Source organism: Chelonia mydas, chromosome 3 (assembly GCF_015237465.2).
Source record: "Chelonia mydas isolate rCheMyd1 chromosome 3, rCheMyd1.pri.v2, whole genome shotgun sequence".
In the NCBI taxonomy this organism is placed as follows: domain Eukaryota; kingdom Metazoa; phylum Chordata; order Testudines; family Cheloniidae; genus Chelonia; species Chelonia mydas.
The window spans coordinates 57,649,689-57,677,528 of record NC_057851.1 but is presented as its reverse complement, the minus strand read 5'-3'; the positions used below and the strand labels follow the sequence as shown (position 1 = coordinate 57,677,528).

The 27,840-nt window shown below is 43.4% G+C and overlaps 1 protein-coding gene and 1 long non-coding RNA gene across 18 annotated transcripts in view; one reads left to right on the top strand and one right to left on the bottom strand.

Moving 5' to 3' along the window:
* Nucleotides 1–27,840, bottom strand: part of SENP6 (SUMO specific peptidase 6) — a 178,152-nt gene that overhangs the window by 3,857 nt on the left and 146,455 nt on the right. For all 17 annotated transcript variants that reach the window (XM_043542530.1, XM_043542534.1, XM_043542533.1 and 14 more), the window contains 4 exons: nt 27,473–27,565; nt 16,549–16,988; nt 11,883–11,986; nt 3,580–3,668 (listed from right to left, as the gene is read on the bottom strand). In XM_043542530.1, the coding sequence (XP_043398465.1) occupies nt 3,580–3,668; nt 11,883–11,986; nt 16,549–16,988; nt 27,473–27,565 (726 nt within the window). The remainder of the gene's footprint in view (nt 1–3,579; nt 3,669–11,882; nt 11,987–16,548; nt 16,989–27,472; nt 27,566–27,840) is intronic.
* LOC122464976 lies at nt 6,616–15,752 on the top strand. The gene is made up of 3 exons (XR_006289453.1): nt 6,616–6,719; nt 12,485–12,505; nt 15,695–15,752. It is a non-coding gene; the product is annotated as an uncharacterized LOC122464976 (long non-coding RNA).

Genomic DNA, 27,840 nt, shown 5'->3' with positions numbered 1-27,840 from the left:
GGAATGTCTACACTGCTATTTCTAGCCTGAGTAAATTGATCCAGGCTCTGAGACTCAGTGCCATGGGTTTTTCTTTGCAGTGTAGACATACCCATTGTTACACGTAAAACATAGATACTCTCACTGAAAGATTAGAGAAAACTTACTCTATTCTTCCAGTGTGTAACTCTGGGCATTTGACAAAACTGTGTGTACGGTGAGTACCACTGATCTTCTTGTACAGCCATTTAAGTGCTGTGCCAGATCTTAAACATGTACTTAACTTTAATTATGTGACTAATCCCATTGAAATTAATGGCACTACTTGCATCCTGGAAATGAAGCATGTGCTTAAGCACTTAGGCCTTCAGCAATTTTGGTTTTTGTGTGGGTCTTTCACACAGCAATAGGGAAAAGGAGGATGTCATAAATATAAAGGGAAGGGTAAACACCTTTAAAATCCCTCCTGGCCAGAGGAAAAACCCTTTCACCTGTAAAGGATTAAGAAGCTGGATAACCTCGCTGGCACCTGACCAAAATGACCAATGAGGAGACAAGATGCTTTCAAAGCTGGAGCGGGGGAGAAACAAAGGCTTGCTCTGTCTGGGTGATGTTTTTGCTGGGGACAGAACAGGAATGGAGTCTTAGAACTTAGTAAGTAATCTAGCTAGATATGCGTTAGATTCTGTTTTCTTTAAATGGCTGAGAAAATAAGCTGTGCTGAATGGAATGTAGATTCCTGTTTTTAGGTCTTTTTGTAACTTAGAGAATTCCTCTAGGCAAAATCTTATGTTTTGAATCTAATTACCCTGTAAGGTATTTACCATCCTGATTTTACAGAGGTGATTCTTTTACTTTTTCTTCAATTAAAATTCTTCTTCTAAGAACCTGATTGATTTTTCATTGTTCCTAGGATCCAAGGGTTTCGGTCTGTGTTCACCTATGCAAATTGGTGAGGATTTTTATCAAGCCTTCCGCAGGAAAGGGGGTGTAGGGTTTGGGGAGGATTTCGGGGGGGAAAGACGTTTCCAAGGGAGCTCTTTTCCGGTTATATATCTGTTAGACGTTTGGTGGTGGCAGCAATAAAGTCCAAGGGAAAAAGGAAAAAAGTTTGTACCTTGGGGAAGTTTTAACCTAAGCTGGAAAAATAAGCTTAGGAGGTTTTCATGCAGGTCCCCACATCTGTACCCTAGAGTTCAGAGTGGGGAAGGAACCTTGACAGAGGACATTTAAAATAAAATGCAGTTGTAAATTCCCGAGATTCCATCTCTTATGCTATTAATTTTTTTTTTAAAATTGGACTAGATTTCAAGTTGACAATGTCCCTTTACGAAAACAGCAAACAAAACAATAATGAAGAAAATGTAGAGTATACATTGCAGATAACTGCAACAGAAATACAGTTAATGATTTAATATACACATTTATATATAGTCAGTATCAAAATGACAATGTCCTCTTTTTTTTTTTTTTTATAAGTAATATAATCAAATATTTCAGAAACTCATTTACTGCTTTAAGTTGTAGGTCAGTAAAATGGCATAACAAATGTCTGTACTTAAAAAAAACATATTTCCCATATTTGGGGAAAAAAACAAACTACCTCTTCTACTCACTCAGTGAACTTAATACAGAAAAAGTTTTGCATGAGCATTTAGTTTCAAGGACTTTCCAACCACTGGCAGTAAAAGTTGAAGCAAAATAAAAGTCATTAAAAAAAAAAATCAGACAAAATACCTTTTGAAAAAGTTATATTGTGCTAATATGTTTTACTGGTTCATATACTTATCACTGCTAACAGTGGAGACAACTTGTCCTTGTATTCATGTCCCCAAAGGAACAGCCTACTCCCAATAACAGAAAACAAATACACTGTTCAGATAGTACAAAACAACTTTTGCAGTATCTTATACTTTTATAGATGATGCTACTGCAAGTAACTACTTTTCAAAGTAGAATGGAAATATTTGACCACGTTTATAGTAAAAATAAATATGTTCGCTTGGTAATTGTACAAATTTTTGAATTGCACAGCCTTTAAACTTTGAAACAAAGTAAATTACTTACACAAGCAATGGGTTTTTTAATATTAAAATGCTGTTTCGGGAAAGAGGTGCATTTTAAATTAATGAAGAAATGAAACTCCAAAAATGATTTTTGTTGGTGTTAAGCTAAGATTTTGACACAACAGTTTGAGGATCTTGTTAGTAAGAGGGACCTTATGGTTATGTGTGAAGATACTAAAGAGTTTATGGCTTTTATTTCCATTTCTACAGACAGACTAGAACTCAGAGTGCTAAAGGTAATCCATGGCACATTGAGCCTTTTTATTTTGGGTGGGAGCAGTGTTGAAGGGGGCGATCACCATCCGCATGGGGCATTTAATTTCAAACCGTAACTTGAAGCCATTGCACCTCCAGCTGTGATATTCTTAGATCTCACAAGTTAGGTTTATTTCTGCTGTTATAAATACGGCATAAAATATAATGAATTATGGATGATACACATGCATTAAACTATTATGCATTTGTCACTGTAAGCTTTATATTATAATATGCTTGCATTTTTTTCCTTCTTGTAGTATATAATATAACACGAAGGAAAAACAGGATTAAAAGGTAAAGAAAGAATAGAAGGGAATCCGTGAAGACATCAATGCTAATTGAAAAGTATTTATGACTTTAGAAGTCTACATTTTTATCACTTAACATTTGAACTACTAAAGCTAGTGATAGGCAATAAATTTGCTTTTACATAGCTTTCTGGTTCTTGGAATCCAGTTCTCATGTTTGCAATAGAAAGAACTGTTTTAACTAAAAGCAATTACAGAACTAACAGATTTTCTGTTATGACTGTTCTGAACAAAGCAAAGGAAATATACCTAACAGGTAAGTCAGGAAAGAGGTGCAAGAAAGAGGACAACTGCACAATATTTTTGGCAAGAAATTGAGACTGTATACATATTTTAGTTTTATATTATTTAATATCTGTCCCATTCTCCCCTGCTAATTTGAGATGCCCACAACTAAGGCCTTAATTCAACATCTATTTAGGCACATGTTGAATTGTAAGCAATTTCCTATGTATTTTGCTAAATAGGGATGGCACTTAAGTACATGCTTAAGTAGTTTGCTGAATTGGAACCTAAATACTAAATCACTAAGAACAGCAGTTTTATTAGAATAAAAATATCTTCAGATGCTTGTAAAAGCAAGTCTTTCTACCTTAGCAAACCAAAGGGGAATATCTATTTATTTTCAAAAAGAAAAGGAGTACTTGTGGCACCTTAGAGACTAACAAATTTATTTGAGCATGCTCAAATAAATGTTAGTCTCTAAGGTGCCACAAGTACTCCTTTTCTTTTTGCAGCTACAGATTAACCCGGCTGCTACTCTGAAACCTATTTATTTTCAGTGCATAGGGAGTTCCACACAAAATCCTAAAACTAGATTATACTGCAAAATATAGAAACGTCAAAAAATAGAAACAGTATGTTAGCAGCATCTTATGAAGGTTGAGTGACACCCTCTTAGTGCTGTCATTCTGTTTTACATTTTATTATTTTGAAGTTCGTTCTAATCAATATATCTTTATACTTACTGTATGCAGATATTAGGCTTCAGATGCCACTGTCCCAACTCTGAATTACAGTTATCATCTACAAGGCCTCCATCATCGCTGCTGTCTTCCTACAAAAACAAAATATTTGTGGGAGTTTATAGGCTGACTGCTTTTTAAATGGAATGCAAATAAAAGTTACACTTACTTATTTACAGTATTTACTTAAGACAAGGAACTCAAGTTTAGCACAGTTTGCTCCCACAAATTAACAGTAAATTTTGCATCATCAAACTTTCAGCTAACATTACTTCTTGTCAGTTTCCTATTGAGGAGACTCAGCAAACCTACCCGGATTGGGAATTGCTACTCAACGCAACAAGCTAAAATACTCAGGTTGGGATATTCCAAGTAGCCTAAGCTGAATTTCCATGGAAGTGACATTCATACTGTTTATATATGCAAAGATAAAAAGACTACCAGAAAAAGATAGTTACCTTTTCCGTAACTGGTGTTCTTTGAGATGTGTTGCTCATGTCTGTTCCACAGTAGGTGTGCGTGCTCGCCATGTGCACCAGTGCTGGAAGTTTTTCCCTAGCAGCACCCATAGGGGGAGCATCGCTGAGCCCCCTGGAGTGGCGCCTCCATGGCACGGTATAAGGGGAGCTGCACGCTCCCCCCACCCTCGGTTCCTTCTTGCCGGACAACTCCAACAGAGGGGAAGGAGGGCGGGATATGGAATAGACATGAGCAACACATCTCGAAGAACACCAGTTACGGAAAAAGGTAACTGTCTTTTCTTCTTTGAGTGATTGCTCACGTGTATTCCACAGTAGGTGATTCCAAGCTATATCTGTTGGAGGTGGGTAGGAGTTCAACGTTCCTGGGACGAAGTACAGACCTATCGAACCCAGCGTCGTCCCTGGTTTGGGATACAATCGCATAGTGCGAGGTGAACGTGTGAACAGAGGACCAGGCAGCGGCCTTACAGATGTCCTGAATTGGGATGCGGGCCACGAAGGCAGCTGACAAGGCCTGTGCCTGCGTCAAGTGTGCCTTCACGATCGATGGCGGGGGAACTCCTGCCAGATCATAACAGGTGCAGATGCATGAGATGATCCAGCGAGAGAGCCGCTGGGTGGAGATCGACCGCCCCTTCATGCGCTCAGCCGAAGCAACAAACAGGTGCGAAGAATTCCTGAACGGCTTAGTCCGTTCCAGGTAGAAAGCCAGCGCCCTACGCACATTGAGCGTGTGGAGGTGGTGTTCCTCATTGGACGCGTAAGGCTTGGGGCAGAGGACAGGCAGGAAGATGACCTGGCCCATGTGAAAGCTGGAGACCACCTTAGAGAGGAACACGGGGTGTGGACCAAGCTGGACCTTATCCTTGTGAAAAACCGTGTACAGGGGTCCAGAGGTCAGACCCCTGAGCTCCGATACCCGCCTGGCCGATGTGATGGCAACCAGAAAGGCCACATTCCATGAAAGATGAGACCAGGAGCACTTGGCCAGAGGTTCGAAGGGGCGTCCCGTGAGATGGGACAACACCAAGTTCAAATCCCACTGTTGGACAGGAGGCCTAGCATATGGGAAAAGACAGTCCAATCCCTTGAGGAACCGTCCGCTCAAAGTATGGGAGAACACCGTACGACATTGCACCAGCGGATGGAAGGCCGATATGGCTGCCAGGTGCACCCTGACTGAGGAGGGGGCCCGGGCCTGGGTCCCAAGGTGGAGGAGGTAATCCAGGATAAGATTAATTGGGGTGGCTGTCGGGGAAACACCCCACTCAACAGCCCACCTGGAGAACCTGGACCACTTTGCCAAGTAGGCTCGGCGTGTGGATGGCCGCCGACTTTCCACGAGGACGCATTGGACCCCTTCTGAACACACCCGCTCCTCCCCGCCTAGCCATTGAGCAGCCACGGTGTGAGGTGGAGAGCCTCTAAATTGGGGTGGAGGAGATGGCCTCAGTTCTGGGAGAGCAAGTCCCGGCGGAGAGGCAACGGCCGTGGTGGGGCCACCACTAGGCTCATGAGGGTCCCGTACCAATGCTGCCGGGGCCAAGCTGGGACGATTAAAGCTGTGCCTTGTCTAACTTCACCTTTTCTAGGACCTTGCTGATGAGGGGTAAGGGGGGGGAGGAGGTATAGAGAAGCTGGCCTGACCACGGCAGGAGGAAGGCACCTGAGATAGCACCCCGTCCCAACCGCAGAACCGGGGGCAATGCAAACAGGTCCACCTGGGGAATTTTCCACGCTCGGAAGGTCTGGTGAGCCACCTCTGAGTGGAGTGACCACTCGTGAGGGGAGGAGAAATCCCTGCTCAAATGATCGGCCCACGTGTTGCGGGCTCCCGGCAGGTGGAAGGCCCTCAGGGAGATGATGTGGGCTATACAGAAGTCCCACAGCCTGAAGGCTTCTTGGCAGAGGGCCAAAGACCGGGTCCCGCCTTGCCTGTTGATGTAAAACATTGAGGCCATGTTGTCCGTGAGGACCCTGATTATCTTGCCCTTTAAGCGTGAGCGGAAAGCCACACATGCCAGGCGTACCGCCCTGAGCTCCCTGACGTTTATGCGGAGGGACAACTCTGTGGTCGACCACAGCCCTTGGGCCTGAACTGTCCCCATATGGGCTGCCTAACCCAGGTCTGACGCAACCTAGGTCCGGTGATGGGGCCAAGTCCTGGAAGGGGACCCCTTGGAGCATGTTGCTCAGGGAGGACCACCACCGTAGGGAGGCGATCACCAGGTTGGGCATGGTGAGGACTTTGTCCATACTGTCCTGGGCCTGGAAGAACTGTTAGGCCAACCAAAGTTGGAAGGGCCTCAGCCGGAGTCTGGCGTGGCGTACTATGTACGTGCACGCTGACATGTGACCCAGGAGCTGTAGGCACGCCCTGGTCGTTGTCATGAGGAATTTCGAGATTGAGGCGATTAGCCCTTTTAGGGTCTCGAACCTGCCCAGCGGGAGGGAGGCCATGGCCGTCAAGGCATCCAGGAGCGCCCCAATGAACTCTATGTGCTGGACTGGAACTAATGTTGACTTGGCCTTGTTTACCAACAGACCCGGGTTGGCACAAGTGGACAGAAGGAGCACCACATCGTCCTGCATCTGCAACCAGGAGCTGCCCTTGACCAGCCAGTCCAGGTAGGGGAAGATCTGGACCCCCCGGCACCTGAGGTAGGCCACCACCAACAACATACACTTCGTGAACACCCTGGGGGCAGTGGATAGGCCAAATGGGAGGACCATGAACTGACAGTGTTCTGCCCCACTAGGAACCAGAGGAAGCGCCTGTGCCCCTCGAATATATGAATATGAAATACGTGTCCTGCAGGTCCAGGGCCGCGTATCAATCCCCAGGGTCCAGGAAGGGTATGATAGAGGCCAGGGAGATCATGTGGAACTTGAGCTTGACCGTGAACTGGTTCAGGTCCCGCAGATCTAGGATAGGCCTGAGACCCCCTTTCGCCTTGGGGATAAGGAAATAATGGGAGTAAACCCCCTTGCCCTTGAACTCCCCGGGCATCGTTTCCACAGCTCCCAGACTGAGGAGCCGGCCCACCTCCTGCTCTAACAGGTCCACACGTGATGGGTCCCCAAGACCAGTGAGGGATGGAGGGCGGTTGGGCGGGGGCGAGACAAACTGCAGCATGTAGCCCCGAGAGATGATGTTGAGGACCCATTGGTCCAAGGTTAGTTGCGACCATTCCAAGAGAAAAGCACACAAGTGATTGCGGAAGGGAAGCTTTATTGACAGGGGAGTCCCCTCGGGAGTTGCCCAGCTATCCCCGGCACCCCATCAAAAACGCCTTTTTCCCATCTGCTTGCCCTTAGAGGACCCAGAATGTGGGGCAGGACGCGACCGCTGTTGAGGGCGCCCCTTCCGGTCCTTAGACCTGTTATAGGCGGGCTCATATCTAGGCTGAGAAGCCTGGGCGGGGGCCTGCTGTGGCTTGAACTTGGCTTTGGCTGGCGGTACATAAAGGCCCTGGGTCTGCAAGATCATGCAGGAATCCTTCATGCCATGCAGCCTGGCATCCGTTTGTTCTGTGGGACGTTTGTTATGCATCCGTTTGTTATGCAGGATCTCCCGTTCTCAACAAACGGGAGATCCTGCATAATTGACTAGGACTCCGTGGATAGCCCGGACAGCAGGAGCCATGATGCCCTCCGCATGAATACTGCCAAGGCCATGGATCAAGGAGCCATGTCCGCCACACCCGACGCCGCCTGTAGGGCAGCTTTGGCGGCAGCCGCACCCTCCTCCAGCAGCGCCTTGAACTCTTTCTTGTCTCACTCCGGGAGGGAGACCTCGAATTTTGGCAGTGAGCCCCACAACTTAAATTCGTATCTGCTCAGGAGAGCTTGGTGGTTAGCCACCTGTAGCTGGAAGCTTGAAGATGAATACAACTTCCTACCGAAAGAGTCCAGTCTCCTTGAATCTTTATTTTTGGGCGTGGAAGCTGGTTGGCCCTGTGTCTCTCTGTGGTTGACAGATTCGACCACCAGGGAGTTGGGCGCCGGGGCGGGGAATAAAGGTATTCATGCCCTTGGGTGGGTACAAAATATTTGTGCTCTGCCTTCTTTGAAATGGGGGCCAGGGAAGCCGGCGTTTGCCACATGGCGTTCGAAATGTTTGCTACCCCCTCGTGGAGGGGCAAAGCCACCCTGCCCGGCACCGGGGAGGACAGGACATTGAAAAGGGAGTCTGAGGGCCTCTCCATCTCTTCTGCTTGGAGGTTAAGGCTCAATGCTACCCTTCTCAGGAGCTCCTGCTGTGCTCTGAAGTCCTCCTGCGGGGCGGAGGGGCTGCAACTGTGTCATCCGGAGCGGGAGACAAGGCTGGCACAGAGCTCTGAGTGTCTGCCGGCACCGGAGGGTCCACCCCTTAGTCGGACTCCGGGTGCGGCGCCAAGGATGTATGTCCCACTCATTTAGCTCCTGGGGGCCAAGAGAGCGAGGCTGACGGCACCTCTGAAGCTCCGGTTACCGAGCAAGCCCCCACCTGGGGCTGCGTCAGAGGCCACGGTGCCCACTGGTACCACTGCCCTTGCCATGGGGCCCCATGCCACTGCCCCTGCTGCGGCACCGGCTGGTTGGCTTGACTAGGCTGACCAAAGGAGGAGCGGCTGCGAGCAGAGGTTGGGCTGACAAGTGACCTGGCGCTATTGTGGGAGGAATGGTGGTGCCTGGAGCGACAGCGTCCACAGGACCGCAATCCCGATGCAGAGGAGAAGTATTGCTCATAGCTGCGGCTCCGCGATCTGCTCCGACGCACGGACCTTCAACAGCGCAGTGCCAGCAATCTACGCCTCAAGCTGCAGGGGCAGTGTCTCGGCATGGAGCGAGAGCAGGAGTCTGACCGGAAGGGCGACAGCGCCCATGTCACGACCGATTGCAGTAGCCCCAACGACTCGGTGACGGTCTGCAATGCCTTTCTTGGTCATGTCGGTAATTGCTCCGCAGTATGGAACGGTGCAGGGAGCCCTGTTCAGACGGCACCCAATCAGACAGTCTAGCAGGTGTCGACGGGATGCAGTCCTCGTGCATTGCTGAACGATCGCTGGGCGGAGAGCGGGGTCGGTCTCCTGTCCGAGACCTGCGCCGAGCTGGGGGCGATTGCGGGGAGCCCAGCGACGGTTTGCCTCTGGAGTGGGAGCCCGACACCGGCGGCACCCCTGGTACCGGCATGGTCATGACATCTGCAAGGCCTCCGGCGTCGAAGGCATCTGGACATCCGGAGAGGCCTGACCTGACGCGGCCGGGCTACTCCTCTCAACATGAGTTAGAGGCCTAGGGGCTGGAGAGGAATGAGGGCTGCCTGACATGGGTCTAGCCTCTGCCCCTACTTTCTCTCGATGCCGCTGCGATGACGGGCCTTTCCTCGACTTCTTGTGTCCCATAGATGGGGAGTGGTACCAGCTAGTGGAAGGCACTGAAGGGTCGCCACATACCGAAGTCGCGGTGCCAGGAGCCAAATCGGTGCGGTGCGCCTGGGTCCGCGCTGACTCCATGAGAATGGACTGGAGTCTAATGTCTCTTTCCCTTTTTTGTTCGGGGTTGAAAAGATCTACAAATCTTACAGCGGTCGCTGATGTGAGCCTCACCCAAACAGCGTAGGCAATCCGCGTGCGGGTCACTTCTTGGAATAGAACGCCTGCAAGTGTCGCACAACTTGAAGCCTGGGGCATGCCCCGGCCAGGGTACTCTAGCTAACTGAACTGACTGAAAGAACTGACTAACAACAGTACTAGCACTAAGCGAACGGAAAAGTTCTGGGGACGAGCTACAGCTAAGTTGGAGCAGTGTAGTTCCGACGCACCTTCACTGGTGCAAGAAGGAACTGAGGGTGGAGGGAGCGCGCAGCTCCCCTTATACCGCACCATGGAGGCGCCACTCCAGGGGGCGCAGCGGTGCTCCCCCTATGGGTACTGCTAGGGGAAAAACTTCTGGCACCGGTGCACGTGGCGAGCACGCACACCTACTGTGGAATACACATGAACAATCACTCGAAGGAGAACTTGCTCTTCAGGTTCATATTTTATTCACTTATATCACTCTGAGCAATCTTCAGTGCAAAGGTTTTGCCTTTATAGGAGAAGACAGAACTTTTATAGATGAGAATTCTGTCAGTGTTTACGTGTATTTAATAATGCAACATTACACATGGATCTTCTTGCGTTTTGAACAGAAACTCCTTGACTAGCACCGAGGACCATTTTTGTTACAGGAAAGAAGACGGCTTTTCAAAAAATAAAACAAAGAAGTACAGCAAAATTGTTTGAAAATCTTTTGGACAGAACTAGCCAACTCATAATGCAATGTGTTGCCAGGTTGAGGGAGAGTTTAGATGGTTGTTCTCTGGCATCACTGTCATGCACATTTCGCCTATTTCTGTGCCTTCTTAAAGGTTTCTACTGCAGTCAGCCTCTATATATTTTAGCTCAACTTACCTGTTTCTATTCCAGTTCTGGCAAATTCTGATAGATGTAATAACAACTTCAAATCCAGGCTGAATCCTGAGCTGCTGCTACAACAAGATTCAACATATCCCCTTCTCCTCCCAAAATGCAGGGACCAAGGCAGAGGCTGCCTATACCATTCTCCTGACTGCCACCCTCCACCAACCCCAACTCAGACTCTCTGCCCATCCCTCTTACGGCCTCTCAATCTGCTCCCAGCAAAGGTTCCCTTTTCATTGAGGATTTAGGGAGTGCAAGAGAAAAGACAATAAGAAGTCCGTTTGGGGGAAGGCTTAAAGCAGACCTCGGCACAGTCATGAGTTGGGAAAGATGAGTTTGGTCTATCTGCAACAGCCGTTTAGGTTTCAGCCCAGATATGAGGTTTTGACCACACACAAAAACACCCCACAAATGCAAACCTTGAGAAAGATTATTCAGTATGCTGGGCTCAGTAGGAAGAATACTGCTTAAGAAAACTACAATCCCAAGGTGTGATGTACTCTGAGTCTCTTTTTTGGAGAGGGAGATAAATGGTAGAACAGAAGACTCCTATGACTTATGTGAAAGGATTTGAGGGTCTCTGATCCTTTGATTTCAGATGTGAAGACCTGCACCGGCACTGATTCAGTTCTGATGGCCTCTTAAGGGAGGATAACTTTTTGTATACCTTCCGGAAGGACAATACAGCCTTTAAAAGCCGGGAAGAATGTCCTCCCTCCCAGGACCTCAAAACAATGGCCTAAAATGGGTTTGTAAAAGACATTTTCCCACTATCTAAGACCCCACATTTTTTAAATCCCAATGTTTTCTTCTGATCCTCTGGTTTGGGAGTGGAGAGTGAAAGACAACAAACCTAGACAAAACCCCCTTTTTAAAATTAATATAAAAAAAGAAAAAAGAAAAAGAAAAAGGCTAACATCTACCTACGAAGTCGGTCTATTGCCAAGGAATGGCATTTAAAGAACAGAGAGTGGATGGTTCCAGGACCTGCTATGAAGACAGAACCAGAGGAAATGAGGGAAAGTAATAGTCACTGGTCTCTCAAAACCTCAGCTAAATCATTATAGTCCATGGTCAATAAGCAAAAGTGCACAAAGCATAGTGCATGATCTGTACAGCAGATTCTTACTGAGCCAATTTTGTGAAAGAGTATATCATTAATCTTCTATGCAAGTAGATGCAAGTATAATTCTAATACTGAGCAACAAATGCTCTAGGTTCTAACCTTACAAATGTCAAATCTAGGTTTCACACAATACGTAATTTACTATCTGCATACTGCTTTTAAAAACACTATTCACACATACACTCTGATTTTTGTTCTTCAGAAGGGGAACAATATTACACATTACCTAAACAACGTTGTTAAATTCTTTACCTGGTTATCTTGATCTTCAGAAAAATCTATAAGCTCATCTTCATTTAGTTTACTGCCATCAGTGGAGTCTTCACTATAGTTCAGCCTGATTTTGTGCAAGCCATCTGTATTAAACACAGATAGCCAGACATTTAAAAATCAAATACAACATCATTTTTATAACCTCATAATGGACTAAGTGAAGTGTTCCTCACAAATAGCATTTCAGAAAGTGTTTTGCATTCGAAATCTTTAGACCTAGACCAAAACAATAACTAGTGAAACTAAGCTACATGTGTTTATGTCACTAGCAAAACTCTGCTTTGCAAATTACTTCCTTAAAGCTTTACGTTTCCAAAGGAACTTTACAAACACTAGTCTCAGAGTCCTTGTGAAGCAGGTAAATAAATATACCAGTGTTACAGATGAGAAAGCAGAGACATGATGTGACTTGGTGCATGATCACAGCATTACAGCTCAGTTCTTCTCCATGAAACCTTTGCCTAATGTACTCAATGTTTTCCCACACAAACAAGTTACCCTTTCTGTGCTTTACTTCCTGCATCTATCAAAACAAAACTAGTAATATTTTGTACTTAAAGTCCTTTTTTTTTTTTTTGTAGGATTCAAAGCACTTGCCAAAGGTGAGTTAAAACATTACTGGTCCTATTTTACACATGATTTAACTAAGGCATAGTTTTAAAATAATTTGCCTAGAGAGAGTACAGGTCAGGACTCACTCCCTTAACCTAAATGGGTATTTTAAAGATGAAAGCAGGAACAGAAAGTGGGGCTGTACTTTTACAGAACCTGTTTTTTCCCCCAAAATGTTGGTATGACTGAGTTGGAGCAATTCAGAAACCTATGTTTTTTCACTATGCTATAGCTGCCAGCCCCATGCATTCCAATGGCATGGGACAGGCCCGCAAATAAATGAGATTTGTTTTAAAATCTCATACTTTGTATACACACACACACACACGTTAAATATATATGAGTTTTTATTTGTCTTCTTATTTCTGAGCGTTTGGAGTACACTTGTTTCATGTTTTCAGATTTCTCTGTACGATAAAGGACTAGAAACTTTCATTTTAAAAAAAGGAAGCTGATACTTGATATTTTTCTTAAAGCCGCACCTGCTGAAAATAAGATTGAATAAGACTATCATAAGACTGGTGATAAACTGGAGCTGGAAACACAGCTATGCATTTAAAAAGAGGTTCACCTACACCCAATATCTAGAGGTTTAACTTAATAGTTTAAAATGTGACTTTTCTATGGCATAGGTACCTGGGGAGCAAGGAGGAAAAGGATATTAGAACATACAGTAGAACCTCAGAGTTACAAACACCTCAGGAATGGAGATTGTTCATAACTCTGAACAAAACATTATGGTTATTCTTCCAAAAGTTTACAACTGAACACTGACTTAATATAGCTTTGAAACAATACTATGCAGAAGAAAAATGCTGCTTTCCCTTTATTTATTTTTTTAGTCGTTTAACACAGTATTGTAATTTGGGGGGGGGGGGGGGGGATCTCTGCTGCTGCCTGGTTGTGTACTTCCAGTTCCAAATGACCTGTGTGGATGACTGGTCAGTTCGTAACTCTGGGGTTTGTAACTCTGAGGTTCTACTGAAATTCCATCATCTTATGAGTCATTAAAGCAACTGGGCAAAGCACGTAACGAAAGTTATGGATGTCAAATTTGAATTGTAAAGGATTAGCAACTGTGAGCCACCTCATAAATCACAACTAACAAAATTTGTGGAAAAATTGCATTTTCTTCTCCCTCCCATAACTCAGACGCTTGACAATACATATTTTGTTCAAACTTTTTTTTTTGAAAAGTTTCACTTTGAGGCAGACATCAAGCATGGAAAATTTCAGGCACAAAGGCTAAAATTAGGGAAATTATTAGCATATGAAGATGGGGTCGTTCTAAAAATTATTCTGTAGTCTTAACTTTAGCAGCCACTACATTCACCAGCCATTATAATTTTACCACTAGTAAAGCATTTTGAAATATTATTCCCTTTGAATAAGGTTGACAGTGCAGATATTTTGCATAAGCAAGCTAAAAACTTGAGGTAAAAAAGAAAAAGCCACCACATGTCCAAATTTAAGTTTTGAGAACATGGGAACAATTTTCAAAAGCACCTACATGACTTAGGGCCCTTAAGTCCCATATTCAAAAGCGTCTTAGGCACTTAGAAGTCTAAATTGAACTTTAAGAAATAATTCACAGGCATCAAACATTTTGACGCATTTCCTTCTTCCTCCTCTTCCCTTTCCACTATGATGCTGACAGAAGAGCTGAGGGAGTCTCTTGCTTGGAACAGAAAGGAAACGAAAAAAACAGAGAAAAGCTGCACAACTGCGGCAATTGTTCTCTGAAGTTTTATACAATCAAATTTTAATGAAACTTCGAAGTTTCATACATACTTATATTTATAGAATAACAGAATTTATATTCCTTGTTAAACATAGAAAAATTAAATCTCCTCAAACTCCCTCATCAACATAATTAAGACTGCATACAAAGATCAAACCTAACATGATCCCTGTACTGCCTCACTAGACATCCCTCACAATTCAAATACATTCCCATTTAGGACTACCATTTTTGGAAACTAACTGAAGGTTCTGTGATGTTCTTAACCAAGACAATTTACGTTATTTTTAAAGTAATATTTCATGATAGTATTAACAGCTTTACTAAAATAAACTGCATTATGTTTACTGCATTATCACCATCCACTAATTCTGTAATATTATCAGAAAGATCAAGTGCCCTATTCTGCAAAGATTTATGCAGGTGCTGAACTTGCCCACTGTGAGTAATCCAACTGAAGTCAATGGGACTAATCAAAACGTTAGTCTTTGAGGCACTTGAACCAAAGTCTCTCCAGAAAGATTTCTGGTTCAACAGTGCCCGGCCCTGTGCACTTAATCAGTTCCCTACCACTGCAGGAGTCTCAGATACTGGTGCACCTCGGTCCCTCCTGTTTTCTGTCCGTGGCACACAATAGTTCAGTCTCTTGAGGACTGTAATACTTTGCTTTAATTCTGGTTGTTGGGTTTAGTACGTTTAGCGTGCTGGATCAGTGTCCTGTGATAAACCAGATTCAGACTATATGATCTGGCAGCCCCTTCTGACCTTAAACTCTAACTATGAGAAGAAAGAACACAAGGACCCTTCCTCCTCCCACTCTTGTGCCTTTACCTGATACAATGGCAGCTCCTGAACTCCCCTTAGTGCGGTGGTTCTCAAACTATTGTACTGGTGATCCCTTTCACATAGCAAGCCTCTGAGTGCAGCCCCCCTTATAAATTAGAAACACTTGTTTATATATTTAACACCATTATAAATGCTGGAGGCAAAGCCGGGTTTGGGGTGGAGGCTGACAGCTCACGACCCACCACGTAATAACCTCACAACCCCCTCAGGGGTCCCAACCCCCAGTTTGAGAACCCCTACCTTAGTAAAAGTGCTCTTCCAGACTAGGGCCACTGCTGGAAGCAGCCTCCACAGAAAAGCTGGCCACTGGAGCTTGCCCTATGCAGAGGGACAGCACACTAAGGGCACCCTCTAAGGATGGCACGGTGACTACATGACAATTGTTTTCATTTCTGTTTCTTTTCAAATGTAGGATATCACATACTTCACATCACTATATTTAAAAGAACGTTAAAGGTTGCAAAATCCAGCACGCAAAAGTTAGGAAACACCAGACATAGGGCTGCCTGTGCAATTTTAATGTGGCCCCCTTGTGGCATACGTATGATGATACAATTTTTAAATTCCATGGTCACAAACTTTTTTTCCACAGGACCGCTGCCTCGCTCAGTGCACAGGATGGGATGAATGATGTTCAGTAAATTATTCAGGTTTGTGTAACAAATTAGGTTGTTGATATTTAACCCTCATTTGTAGCAGAAGTTGGTAGATGTGCAGTGAATGAAGCCAGGGACTACAGGAAAAGAAAGGATGGTCTTGAGGTAATGTTTTATCCTTGGCTTTACCATAGATTCTTAAGTAGTGCTAGGCAAGTCAGTAACCTCCAAATATTCACAGGCAACCACTAGTTATAGATTCCTCATTTTCTGGGTGCCCAACCTGAGCCATGGTACTCTCAACTGCAACTAAATTCCATGGGAGCTGCAGCTGCTCAGTACCTCTAAAAAAAATAATAGACTGGAGGTGTCAAGTTGGTCAGCCAATCACTGTGGTACCCAAAACTTTGTGAACACTTCTGAAAATGCTGGCTCTCATCTTTCTGTCTGTGCCCATCTGTGAAATGGCATAAAACCCCCTAACTTACAGGGATGTGGTAAAGATAAATACATCATCTTTGTGAAGCATTCACACAACAGTGTTAAGTAACACAGAAAGCTCATGAGGAAATTAATCTCTTATCATGCATGGATTAGATGATGTGTGGTAAGGCAGGTATGGGGAGAGGCCCATACAGTGATAGATGGATGATACAAAAATTAAATAGCCTCATTTCCTGAGTTGTCCATCTTGTGCGCTGAATGCAGAAAAAAGTATGTGAAACTGTATAATACATACGTACAAGAGAGAAGAACCAAGATTCCACAGCTGAGATACCTGTCTTCTGATAATAGGAACGCTGAATCTTTCATCCTAAAGCACATCGAAATAGATTTTAAATGTACATACCCATAGGTTGTACAGCAGTTGTGTATTCACTCTGCATGCCATTCTCATCTGCAGTCCTATGATCAAGTTTATGACATGCAGATTCCATGGTCCTAGGTTCTTCTGAATCACTGTCTATTTGATTTACTTTTCTAATTCCACTTTTTCCCCTACAAGGGCTTCTTCTACAATATAGCGACTCACTGTCCTCCATTTCCCTGTTTGTGTCAGTTAAAGCTACATGAAGTTTTTTGTTCAGTGTCCTCTTTACTGTAGACTTGGAAGGAGAGCTTTGTGAAGATGAATCCAATTCATTTGGCAAAGGAGATGGAGTGCTGCTCTCTCTCTCTGAAGAGGATGCTTTTATTTGCATTGGTGCACTTTCATGGTAGTGGGGATTTGGTTCATATCTGGGTTTTTCTAAACCAGGAAAACAGATGACAGCTAAAAACCAGTGAGCACTGCAAAAGAAAAATGAATTAGTAAGTTTATATTGATTTAATGTTTAAAGTTATCAGAAATAAAATGGCAAAAATTGTAGTTAGCAATGACTATTGGGAATGGGAGTTGGTTTGTTTTTCCACTTCCCTGAACAGATTTGCTTTAAGCATCCATAACATTCTCCGAAGGCAGAATTAGTCCATGTACTTAGCTAGCCACCATCAAAGTCATTAATGGGATAGGTTTAGTTAAACAGGGGCACTGTCTGCATATTTCTTTCACTCATTGTTTATGACTCCTTTTCCTCCTCTGAAGCTTAAATATAGAAGTTTCCTCCTCCAGTGTGTTTTGTTAAATGAAGAGCTGATGTTTTACAGCTGCATCTCATTTTTCCCCCCTGGAGATTCAGTGCTTGCAGCCCAGCCTGCATGTTCAGTCAATCAGTCTTGACTGTTGCTGGCACGACCAGCCCACCATCTCCAGCTCCCTACACCCTACAATTATAAGTATGACCCCACACACCTCTTCCAATACCATGTAGCCTCTGGTGGAGGAAAAACAGAGGAGGGAGAAGTGGGGACAATGCTGCCACCACCAGAGTGTGTGACACCACAGGACAAGAGAGTTTACACTTCTTCCACACCAGTGTCAAAAAAAATAAAAATAAAAATGAAAAACTGGGGGAAACCCCAGTTTCTTCCACAGTAGATGTTTCATCCCTTTGCCATTACACGTTTCACTGAGAGCCTGCACCTCCACACAATCACACATGGAGTGACAGCCAATTAGAGACTGGGGGGGCGGGGTGAGGGGGCTGATCTGATTGAGCTCTCCTGGAGCTATTGTAACACAAACAAAACAAAGCCAAACAGTGCTTTATACAGATGCAGCAATAGCTAAAGAGTTTTAGCTAGTGGCTTTCTCTAAGAAAAAAACTGACTTTGGGTAAAATTTTCAAAAGCTCTTAGACTCCCAGGGCACTTAAGGGCCATTTTTAAAAGTGACTTGGGCACTCAGAAAGCCTAAATATCATTGAAAGTCAATGGCACTTAGGCTCCTAATTTTGTTTTAGAAAATCGCACTTATGTCCTTTTGCATTTTACCCCATTTCTTATTCCTTCCAGCACTTACTAGATGCACAACCATAAGCTTATTAGTTGCAGATACTATGCCAAATTCCAGTATTGCTTTGTCAAGTGTGGGTTGTGTATTGTTAACTGTATACTTTATCATCAACTCTCTAAACAGACTGATTGTTTACTAGCATCTGAATGCAAGTAACATCAGTTTCAAATTTTGATTTCTAGGCTGTCTCCACACTGGAGAGTTGAAGCACTGGCAGCTGAACCAGTAAGATTGTACTGGTGTAAATGGCATCGGAGTAGTTGTGTCTAAACCGTCCATCCTGTTCTGAGGTCAATTCTGCCCTGTGTCCACACAGTTCTCTACCCAGCCATTGCAGTTCAATTGTCTTCTGTATACTTATCCCACAGTTCCTGGAAAAACTCCCGGAAACAGTGGCTTGTGGGAGATTTCAAAAAGGCTTTCTGGAAGCAGATGGTCCAACTTCAGCAACTCCATCAGAAACTCAGCAATTGAAAAGACATATCCTCAAAATGAAGGCCAGGGCAAATAGTTATAGTGTGCTCTTTTTGGCTGAAACTCCTCAAAAGTCAATCATCTCAGGCTGCCTAGCAGAGGTCTTGTATGTTGGCAGTACAACTGACAAGTAACGTCAAAGATGATCAGCAATTATTGGAATTTATACTATATGATTGTGAAAGATTCTCTAGATGTTTCTTGGTCCTTGGAGTAATTGTTCCTCAAGATGGAGCTAACCAGGTGGAGCAGTAAGTTTGGTCCCTGACAGAATGATACAGAATTGTCTGAGACCTGGTATGAACAGCAGTGACATCGTAAGAGACCAAAAACTTTTATGTGCCTTTGTGGGGAGCAAGTCCTTACAAATGTGGAATCAGACCACCAGAAAGAGCTCTGCTGACCACAGAAAAATCAGTGTGATTACCCCAGGCATCAGTTTGATTTGGCAAGTTCACAGTGCATACTGTTGCAATGGATCTCTACACTGCAATTTATCAACTAGCAAATATGTCTGAGATCATCGAGAGATTTGAGTAACTGGTTCACCTGAATTGTGCTGCAGTTACAGAAGAAAAAGAAGTGTCCATTCTGTGCCCACTCCTTCAAGACCAGGAGTGCATTAAAGGAAAAAGGTTGGGTGATGATCTTACTAGATCATCATAGTTGGTTCCTAGATGTTCAAAAGAGTTGCCAGGCAATATGCATCATGTAAGAATTTTTAAAAACTTTGCACTTTTCAGGAACACACTGAAGGACACACTTCCCTTCCTACATCACTGAAATTAACTGGATTTCTATCCCAACAGTGATTTTCCGTGACCCTCCATACCGACTCCTTACCTGGGTCACAAAGACATACCCCAATGCAGACAGAAGTTAGTTCAACTACACATCCAGCTGGTGCAGGATGGTTTATATAAGCATGTATATGACCTCCATTACCAGAACACCTGAAGGTGTCTCAAACAATTTTACCCTGCAACACTACTATAAAGGTAAGAAATTATAATACTCAGTTCACAAATGGAAAATTGAGACAAAAGAGATTAAATGGCTGCTTAAGGTCATATAAAAAGTCTGTGGCTGAGCTGGGACCCAGATCTCCTGAGTCCCAGTTCAGTGCTTTCATTACAAGGCCATCCTTGTGCACTTGGAAGACTCAACTCAAAATGGCAGCATCTAACATGCAATCACAGTACAATTAGTAATATGGGTATTTTAATATCTTCTTGTTGTATTCTGCACATCCGCGAATGCCAGGTGGAAGTGCTTAACAGACTATACAGTAAGGAGGCCATAAGGCATCCAGCACTTAATAAACATAGCTGGGGAGCACAACCTAAAGTGGAAGCTTAACATGTTGTTTGAAATAGGTATGCAAATCAGATCAAAGATGCTTTGGGCTCATATTTTGCCAATACATGGGAGGATGTAGGGGACTGACCATGCTGGAACCTGAAAGACAGAAATAACTGGTTGGAAAATCGTTCCCAGACAGTAGTTATCAGTGGTTCAGACTCCTACTGGAAGGGCATAACAAGTGGGGTCCCACAGGGATCAGTTCTGGGTCTGGTTCTGTTCAATATCGTCATCAATGATTTAGATAATGGCATAGAGAGTACACTTACAAAGTTTGCAGATGGTATCAAGCTGGGAGGGGTTTCAAGTGCTTTGGAAGATAGGATTAAAATTCAAAATGGTCTAGACAAACTGGAGAAATGGTCTGAAGTAAACAGGATGAAATTCAATGAGGACAAATACAAAGTACTTCACTTAGGAAGGAACAATCAGTTGCACACATACAAAATAGGAAATGACTGCCTAGGAAGCAGTACTGCGGAAAGGGATCTGGTGGTCATAGTGCATCACAAGCAAAATATGAGTCAACAGTGTAACATTGCTGCAAAAAACAAAAAAAACAACCACCATCATTCTGGGATGTATTAGCAGGAGTGTTGTAAGCAAGACACGAGATGAAATTCTTCCACTCTACTCCGCACTGATTAGGTCTCAACTGGAGTACTATGTCCAGTTCTAGGCGCCACATTTCAGGAAAGATGTGGACAAATTGGAGAAAGTCCAGAGAAGAGCAACAAAAATTATTAAAGGTCTAGAAAACATGACCTATGAGGGATGATTGAAAAAAACTGGGTTTGTTTAGTCTGGAGAAGAGAAGACTGAGAGGGGACATGATAACAGTTTTCAAGTACATAAAAGGTTGTTACAAGGAGGAAGGAAAAAAATTGTTCTCCTTAACCACTGAGGATAGGACAAGAAGCAATGGGCTTAAATTGAAACAAGGGCGGTTTAGGTTGGACATTAAGAAAAACTTCTTGTCAGCGTGGTTAAGCACTGGAATAAATTGCCTAGGGAGGTGGTGGAATCTCCGTCATTGAGGATTTTTAAGAGCAGGTTGGACAAACACCTGTTAGGGATGGTCTAGATAATATTTAGTCCTGCCCTGAGTGCAGGGGACTGGTCTAGATCACCTCCTGAGGTCCCTTCCAGTTCTATAATTCTAACTGTTGGTATTTGCGGCTATTAAATATTTTTTTCTTTTGTTAATGGTGAATTTCATCTTATTATAGTAAATATGCTTTTCTTCATCAGTTTTTTAAATGTAGGAGTCTGTATAAGGGAGGCTAGGGAGTAGTGAAATGGTGATGTATAGAAGGTAAATTGAAGTATGATGGATAGATCAACTTAACACAGAAATAAAAGGCACAAATCAAATTTATTAAGCCTACAATGGCAAAAATAAGCCACTGAAAATACAAAAAGCAACAATGAAATATTTCCAGACTGCAGAGACAAGAAAGTCATGTGCTGGGGATTCCCATTCTCTTTGTCTTGATTGCCTGCACAAGTGGAGTGCTATGAGAACAGATGGAAGGGAGCATACAAGTTTAGGTGGCAGCCCAACAAAAGCTGCTACTCTCCTGTACCATGGTATTGTCCTGAGGAGGTGGTACATATTTAACAAGTGCAGAGGACTACTGTTGGGATAAGACTGCTTGCTGTCTTTGCACCTGCAAGTATTCTTTCAAGAACTCCTCATGTATCTCTTGCTCCTGGAGCTTCATTCCTCTACCATGATGTACATTTATTCATTGATACTCTGTTCTCTTGGTTAAATCAGTTGTCTTAAAAATAAAAAATAAAATGTTGGTATGTGGTTCCTCAAACTCGGTAACAGTGGTGCTTAAAAAAACCAAACCAAACCAAAACCAACAAACATGAAGGAAGATCTCATTTTCACTTTCCTTCCCCAGAAGATGGTCAAGCACTCGACTACTTGCGTTCCTGGATTCCTGGTTCCTTTTCTGCTCTGTGATGCTCTTGGGGCAAAAGTAGTCACTGAAGTGAGAAGGAGAGGTTTAATATGCATTAGGTCATTAATGGCACAGTCTGTCTTGGGATTTGAAATGATAGGGACATAAACGAACATTAACAACATTTATAATATGGCTCACTGGGAAGAGGTGTTGGATTACTGGGACCAATGTACATGGGTGTGTGGTGGTGGCAGGGAAGTCGTTTGATAGAGGTGTGGTATATTTCAAAAGGGACTAAAGAAACATTTATTGCAGGCATCTCAACATAATCTTTATAGTTAAGTCTCCAGCAAACAAAACAAAAACAAACAACAAGGGGGGCAGAGGGATAAATTCATACTTGAGTTATTCTCATGGATTATAATTTAAGGACATGCTCCAAAATTAGACACACATAAGAAGGCTCCATAGGGCCACAGGTATATTAGCATCATCTTCTGGTCTGATTGGTAAACACAATAGTCTGAATTGGCAAAAATTTGCAGATTTCAAAATTTTTTAGTTAAAAATAAATTCTCTACTTTAGGTTACTGCTCTGCCTTGTCTACACAGAAAAACTGTGCTGCTTTAATAATTCTGGTATAGTTAAAAAGCAGTACAACTCCCCCTGGGCGGATGCAGTTAAAGCAGGGTAGTTTATTACCCTTCCTGTATGGGAATAAACTATACTTGTATGAGTGCTTTTATACTAGTCTAACTGCATCTACATTAGGAGTTATAGTGGTATAACTATATCAGTTAAAATAAAGAAAAATCACACCTGCAACTGACAGTTATAGCAGTACAAAAACTGTATATTGACCAGTTCTTAATGAATAGCAGTGAGGACAACGGAAGAGGAGAAAAGATCTACAATTCCATGGCCCTTGACTGTGGCTGTTAGCAAACTGCTCTAATTGTGTGCAAACAATGAGCTTGTGCCCAAATGTTGATATGAATTAAGCAAAAAGCAGAACAAAATGCATTTGCAACTAGGTAGCCAATTGAACAGATACCTGAGCCTGGCATATGAAACAATAGATATAATGCAAGTACATGCTAGGGCTAAGATGCCCTAGCTTGTTGCAATGAAGTTCTTCTTTTACATTTTCTGTATTTCAGTGTTTGACTTTTAAAATTACTGGACTACAATTTTGCATATGGACATGTAGCATGATTTAGGCTAGCCACTGTTAGTTCCCAGAAACGTTGGCTTTACTTGAAACAGCCCAGGCAGTCTCAAGTGGAAGATTAGAGAGCTGCCTACTTGCTGGAATCTAGTGGAGCAAAGCTGGATGAATGGGGAAGGCATAAGGAGCTGCTGCTGTGCAGGCAGAGAGGATACTTGCAGAGACCGGAGGGCATGATAGGAGTGACTTCTACTTTCATTTGAAACTGTATCTGTCAGTTTCATAATTATGGCACTGATCTTATGAACCCAGAAGTCTGTTCCCCCATTCAGGAGCTTGCAAAACTAGCCCTGATCAGCAGAAATAAAAAAACAAACAAAAAGTTAATATACCTTATACAGAAGTCCCCTCATCTCCAGAGTCCTCTTCCACCTGAACAATCTTCACTAGCAACTCCAGAAATTCTTAATAGGTCCTGTGATCCCAGCATGGTTTCCAGCACCTCTTGGTTTTCAAATATCTCTTGCCTTGGACTCAACCATCCTAATGGTGTCCTCCATTCGGATCCTTACAAGCCTTATACTGGGTGTCTAGATGCTGTCCAATAGAACCTCCTTCTCCACAGATGGAAAAGGCCCAATGACAGGGATTGGTTCACTGAAAGACATTTTCATGTCTGCCCCAAAGTGGATGTTACCTTGGCCCATACTGGATTGGACCATCAATGTTTTTGTTTTTTCCTTTCTCTGTTTCTCAGAGCAAGCAATACCCTGCTTTTCAGGGACAAGAGTGTACCAAATTTCAGAGTTTCAGCTGCAACAACCATTTTGTCTCCCAGACATCTGCCTTGGGCCAGCAGGGCAGAGTGTCCTTGTACGATGGCTTCTTCCAAGACTTGCTTCATAATCAGCTAGCACTCCGTTAGTGGAGCCCAACATTGTGACTTAGATTGTACTTCCTCTGGTCAAGACAAGTGTGAGACTGTCTGTGAACCAATGTGAGTAAGTTTGTGTGGACACATGGGTATGTTACAGGTATGCCAGTAGTCCAAATTTCTCTAGTATAGACAGCGCCTTTTAATGCCTGACATCTTCAAAGTTCTGTGCAAATTAATGTTCAACTAAACTCAGAAGCATATTTCTAGCTGAATAGCATGTTTCAGGATTAAGAATTATTCTCACTTTGCAGCTATGAAAACACTGGAAGAGAGAGATTAAGAGTCTTGCTTAAGGCTACATAACAAACCATTGGCAGAGCAAGGAATAGAATTCAGATTCCTTGTCTTGTGCTCAGTCAACTACATCATATTGCCTCTTTAAGGCCAACCACTGAACAAGCGCACCAAGGAAGACGAAAATGGCTTAAGGAGCTCCTTTATAGGCCTTTTGCATACAAGCAAGATTTTGGGCAGCTTTGATAAGACCATAGATCAGAATCTCACCCTTCGTATTCCAAACATTCAGAAAGCTACCACTTGTGATAAATATGTCACTATTCTTAGTCAAAGTTTTCATTCTTTATATTATTCCAGTTGTAGTTTCCCATAAGTGTTTACATTTTCTTAAAAAGTTGGCTGAAGAGTTAATGGTAACCTCATGTTTCTAAAAGGGGAAATGAGTTTGGGAATTACCTTGATATTTTTGCTCATTTTGATGGAAGGTTAGGGGAGCAGAAGGTAACGTGCTTTCGTCCTTGGAGAAGCACTTAACACTAATGTTCCCTGACGACCATTAGGAAGTCAACAAGGGTATGTCTACACTACAATTAAAAACCCATGGTTGGCCTGTGCCCGCTGACTTGGGCTTGCAGGACTTAGGCGCGTGGGGCTATTTAACTGCAATGTAGATATTTGGGCTCAAGCCCATCTCTTGTACCCTGCAAGGGGGGAGGGTCCCAGAATTTGGACTGCAGCCTGAGCCTGAACATCTACACCACAGTTACAGCCCCTTAGCCTACGCCCAAGTCAGCTGGCACAGGCCAGCTGCAGATGTCTAAGGGTATGTCTACACAGCAAAGAAAAACCTGCAGCTGGCTCATCCCAGTCGATTCAGGCTCACAGGGCTCGTGCACCATCCCAAGCCCAGAAGTCTACATGACAAAGGAACAGCCCCATGGCCCAAGCCCGAATCAGCTGGCAAGGGCCAGCCATGGGTTTTCCTTTGCTGTATAGGCTTACGCTCAGTCTGCCTTTTTACACAGGGAAAGTGATGGTTTAAAAAGATTAAGGAAAATAATTACACCTAAATAAAGTGATGAAGACAAGAATTTCAACTGCCTCCACGTCCCTCTCCATGCAGATTCTTGGCAATTTCTTCCAAGAGAAAACTGACAAAATAGAACGTTCTTCCTTCCCCTTCTACAACTCACATCTCCTTCTCCCATGTCACAGATAGCTTCTGAACTAGTACTCCATCCTCATGCTCCTTGATCAGCCATCTTTTATACAGTTGACGATGTTCTTGAATTCTTGTCCTCCCTTGGCTTCTGTCACTCTGCTTCTCCTTGTTCTCCTCCTACTTCTCTAGTCATTCCTTCAGTATGTCCTTTGGAGGAACCTTCTCCTCTGCTCTCCAATTGTCTGTGGGGGTTCCATAGGACTCTGTCCTTGGTCCCCTTCTCTTCTTCCTCTATACCTTATCTCTGGGAAATCTTATCCACAAACAAAAATTCAACTATCTTCTCTTGCTGACGATTCAACAGATCTACTCCAGACCGGTCTCCTTCTGTACGGACTAAATCCTAGCCTGTCTCTCTGCCATCTCATGGATGCCCACCTGACAGCTCAAGCCCACCACTGCAAAAACAGATATCAATCTTCTCCCCAAAAAACGCTCCTCACTACCTCCTCTCTGAGTCACTACGGACACCACCACCATCTGTATTGTCGCTCAGGGCTTGTCAACACTTACGGAGGGATCGATGAGTGGCGATCGATGCATCAGTGGTCGATTTAGCAGGTCTAGTGAAGACCCACTAAATCAACCATAGATCACTCTCCCGTCGACTCCTATACTCCACCGGATCGAGAAGAGTAGGGGGAGTCGACGGGAGAGTGTCTCTCGTCGACATCGTGTAGTATGGACCTCACGGCAAGTAGGATCAAAGTTACGTCGATCTGAGTTACGCTATTCATGTAACTCAAATTGCGTAACTGAGATCCAATTTCCCCTGTAGTGTTGACAAGGCCTCAGGACCGTAACCTTCAACTTGGACCTGTCTTTAGATCCTTATATCCAGGCTATATCTAAATCTTGGTGATTCTTTCTGCATAAATCTCTAAGATACAGCCTTTCTATTCATCCACACAGCTAAAACTCTCAGCCACACTCTCATCATCTCACATCTTGATTACTGCAACATCTTTCTCTCTGGTCTTCACAAATGCAGTTTTACCCTGCTCACATTCATTCAGAATACAGCTGCAAAGATCATTTTCTTAACCTGTCACTTTGATGTCACCTCTTGAATCCACTCGTTGGTTCCCCCCTTTCTATCCAATCTAACATAAGCTGTTGGTATTTACTTTCAAGGCCCTTTACAGTCCATCCCCACACGAGCTATCACCTCTCATTTGCTATTTAGCTGTCAGTATTCACCTCCAATTGGCCCATAAGAGTAGTCTCTCTTGCCCAACTGTTAAATTTTCAAACATACTTTCATGCTTCCTCCCATGCTATCCCAACATGTTTGGGAGGCAGTCCCCATAAACATCTGCAAGACTACTGCATTACCTACCTTCAAATCTCTCCTTAAAACTCTCCTTTACTGTGATGCCTACAAAAAACTTAATGACTGTTGTTTCTGCATACCAGCAGCCTCATTTCCTATTACGTTGACCAATGCTGTCTCTCTCTGTTGCCTTGTACTCCCCAGTCTGTCTGCATCCGTTATCTCTTGTCTTGTACTTAGATTGCAAACTCCTGGGACCAGGGACTGTTTTTGTTCAGGACCCAGCACAAGACTAGAGCTCCTAAGTGCTACGGTAATACAAATAATATATAATAAACTGTATCAGCTGTGGGGGCTTGGCCCCACTGGAGCCAAGAGCAGACCACTTGAATGCCTTGGCGGGGGGGGGGGGGGGGGTCGTCTCATAATCCATCAGTTAAAAAAAAAAGCTTTCAATGTAAAAAGTTAAAAACCCCAACAGTACGGACTAAAATCAGATTAGAAGCGAAAGTTTTAAATAAAGCTAGGTGAAAAGTAAGATCTTTCTCAAGAAAATTCTTTCATTTTTGCTCAATCTCCATATTTCCTAATAATTCATGTGTTATGACACTCGCACTGTCCTTCCATTTTTGGAAGTTTTTACCAGTTTGAGATAAACACTCAACATATGAAACAGGGAAGGCTGCTGTAACTTCAAGTGCAATCGCTGTAAGCATACTTTTCATTTAAAAATTGGCAATCCAAACAACTTCTACTGTATAAAATTAATAAAAGGCAGTTCTTTCTTACGCTTCATTAAGGGGAACAAAAATAAAATCCTTCTCAAAAATATCAACATGCCGTGTCCATGTTTTTACTCGCCCATGTCGCTTCTGCTGTACTCTGTAAGACACCAAAAGCAGAGAATAAATATTCAATATCATTATACAATATTTTATGGCACCATGTAATCTTTGTTTTGCTGGACTTTTTTTTTTTTTTTTTTAAGACTACCTTTTGGGATATTTTCATGATATTAGCACTAGCGGAAAAAATTTCTAAAGATTTGTAGTGCATATTCTACATTTATAATTCTTGGGATAAGACTTCCAAAATTTTAGCTAGAATCAGCAGCTAAAATACAATTCCATATATTGTTTCTACAGGTTTTGTGTAAT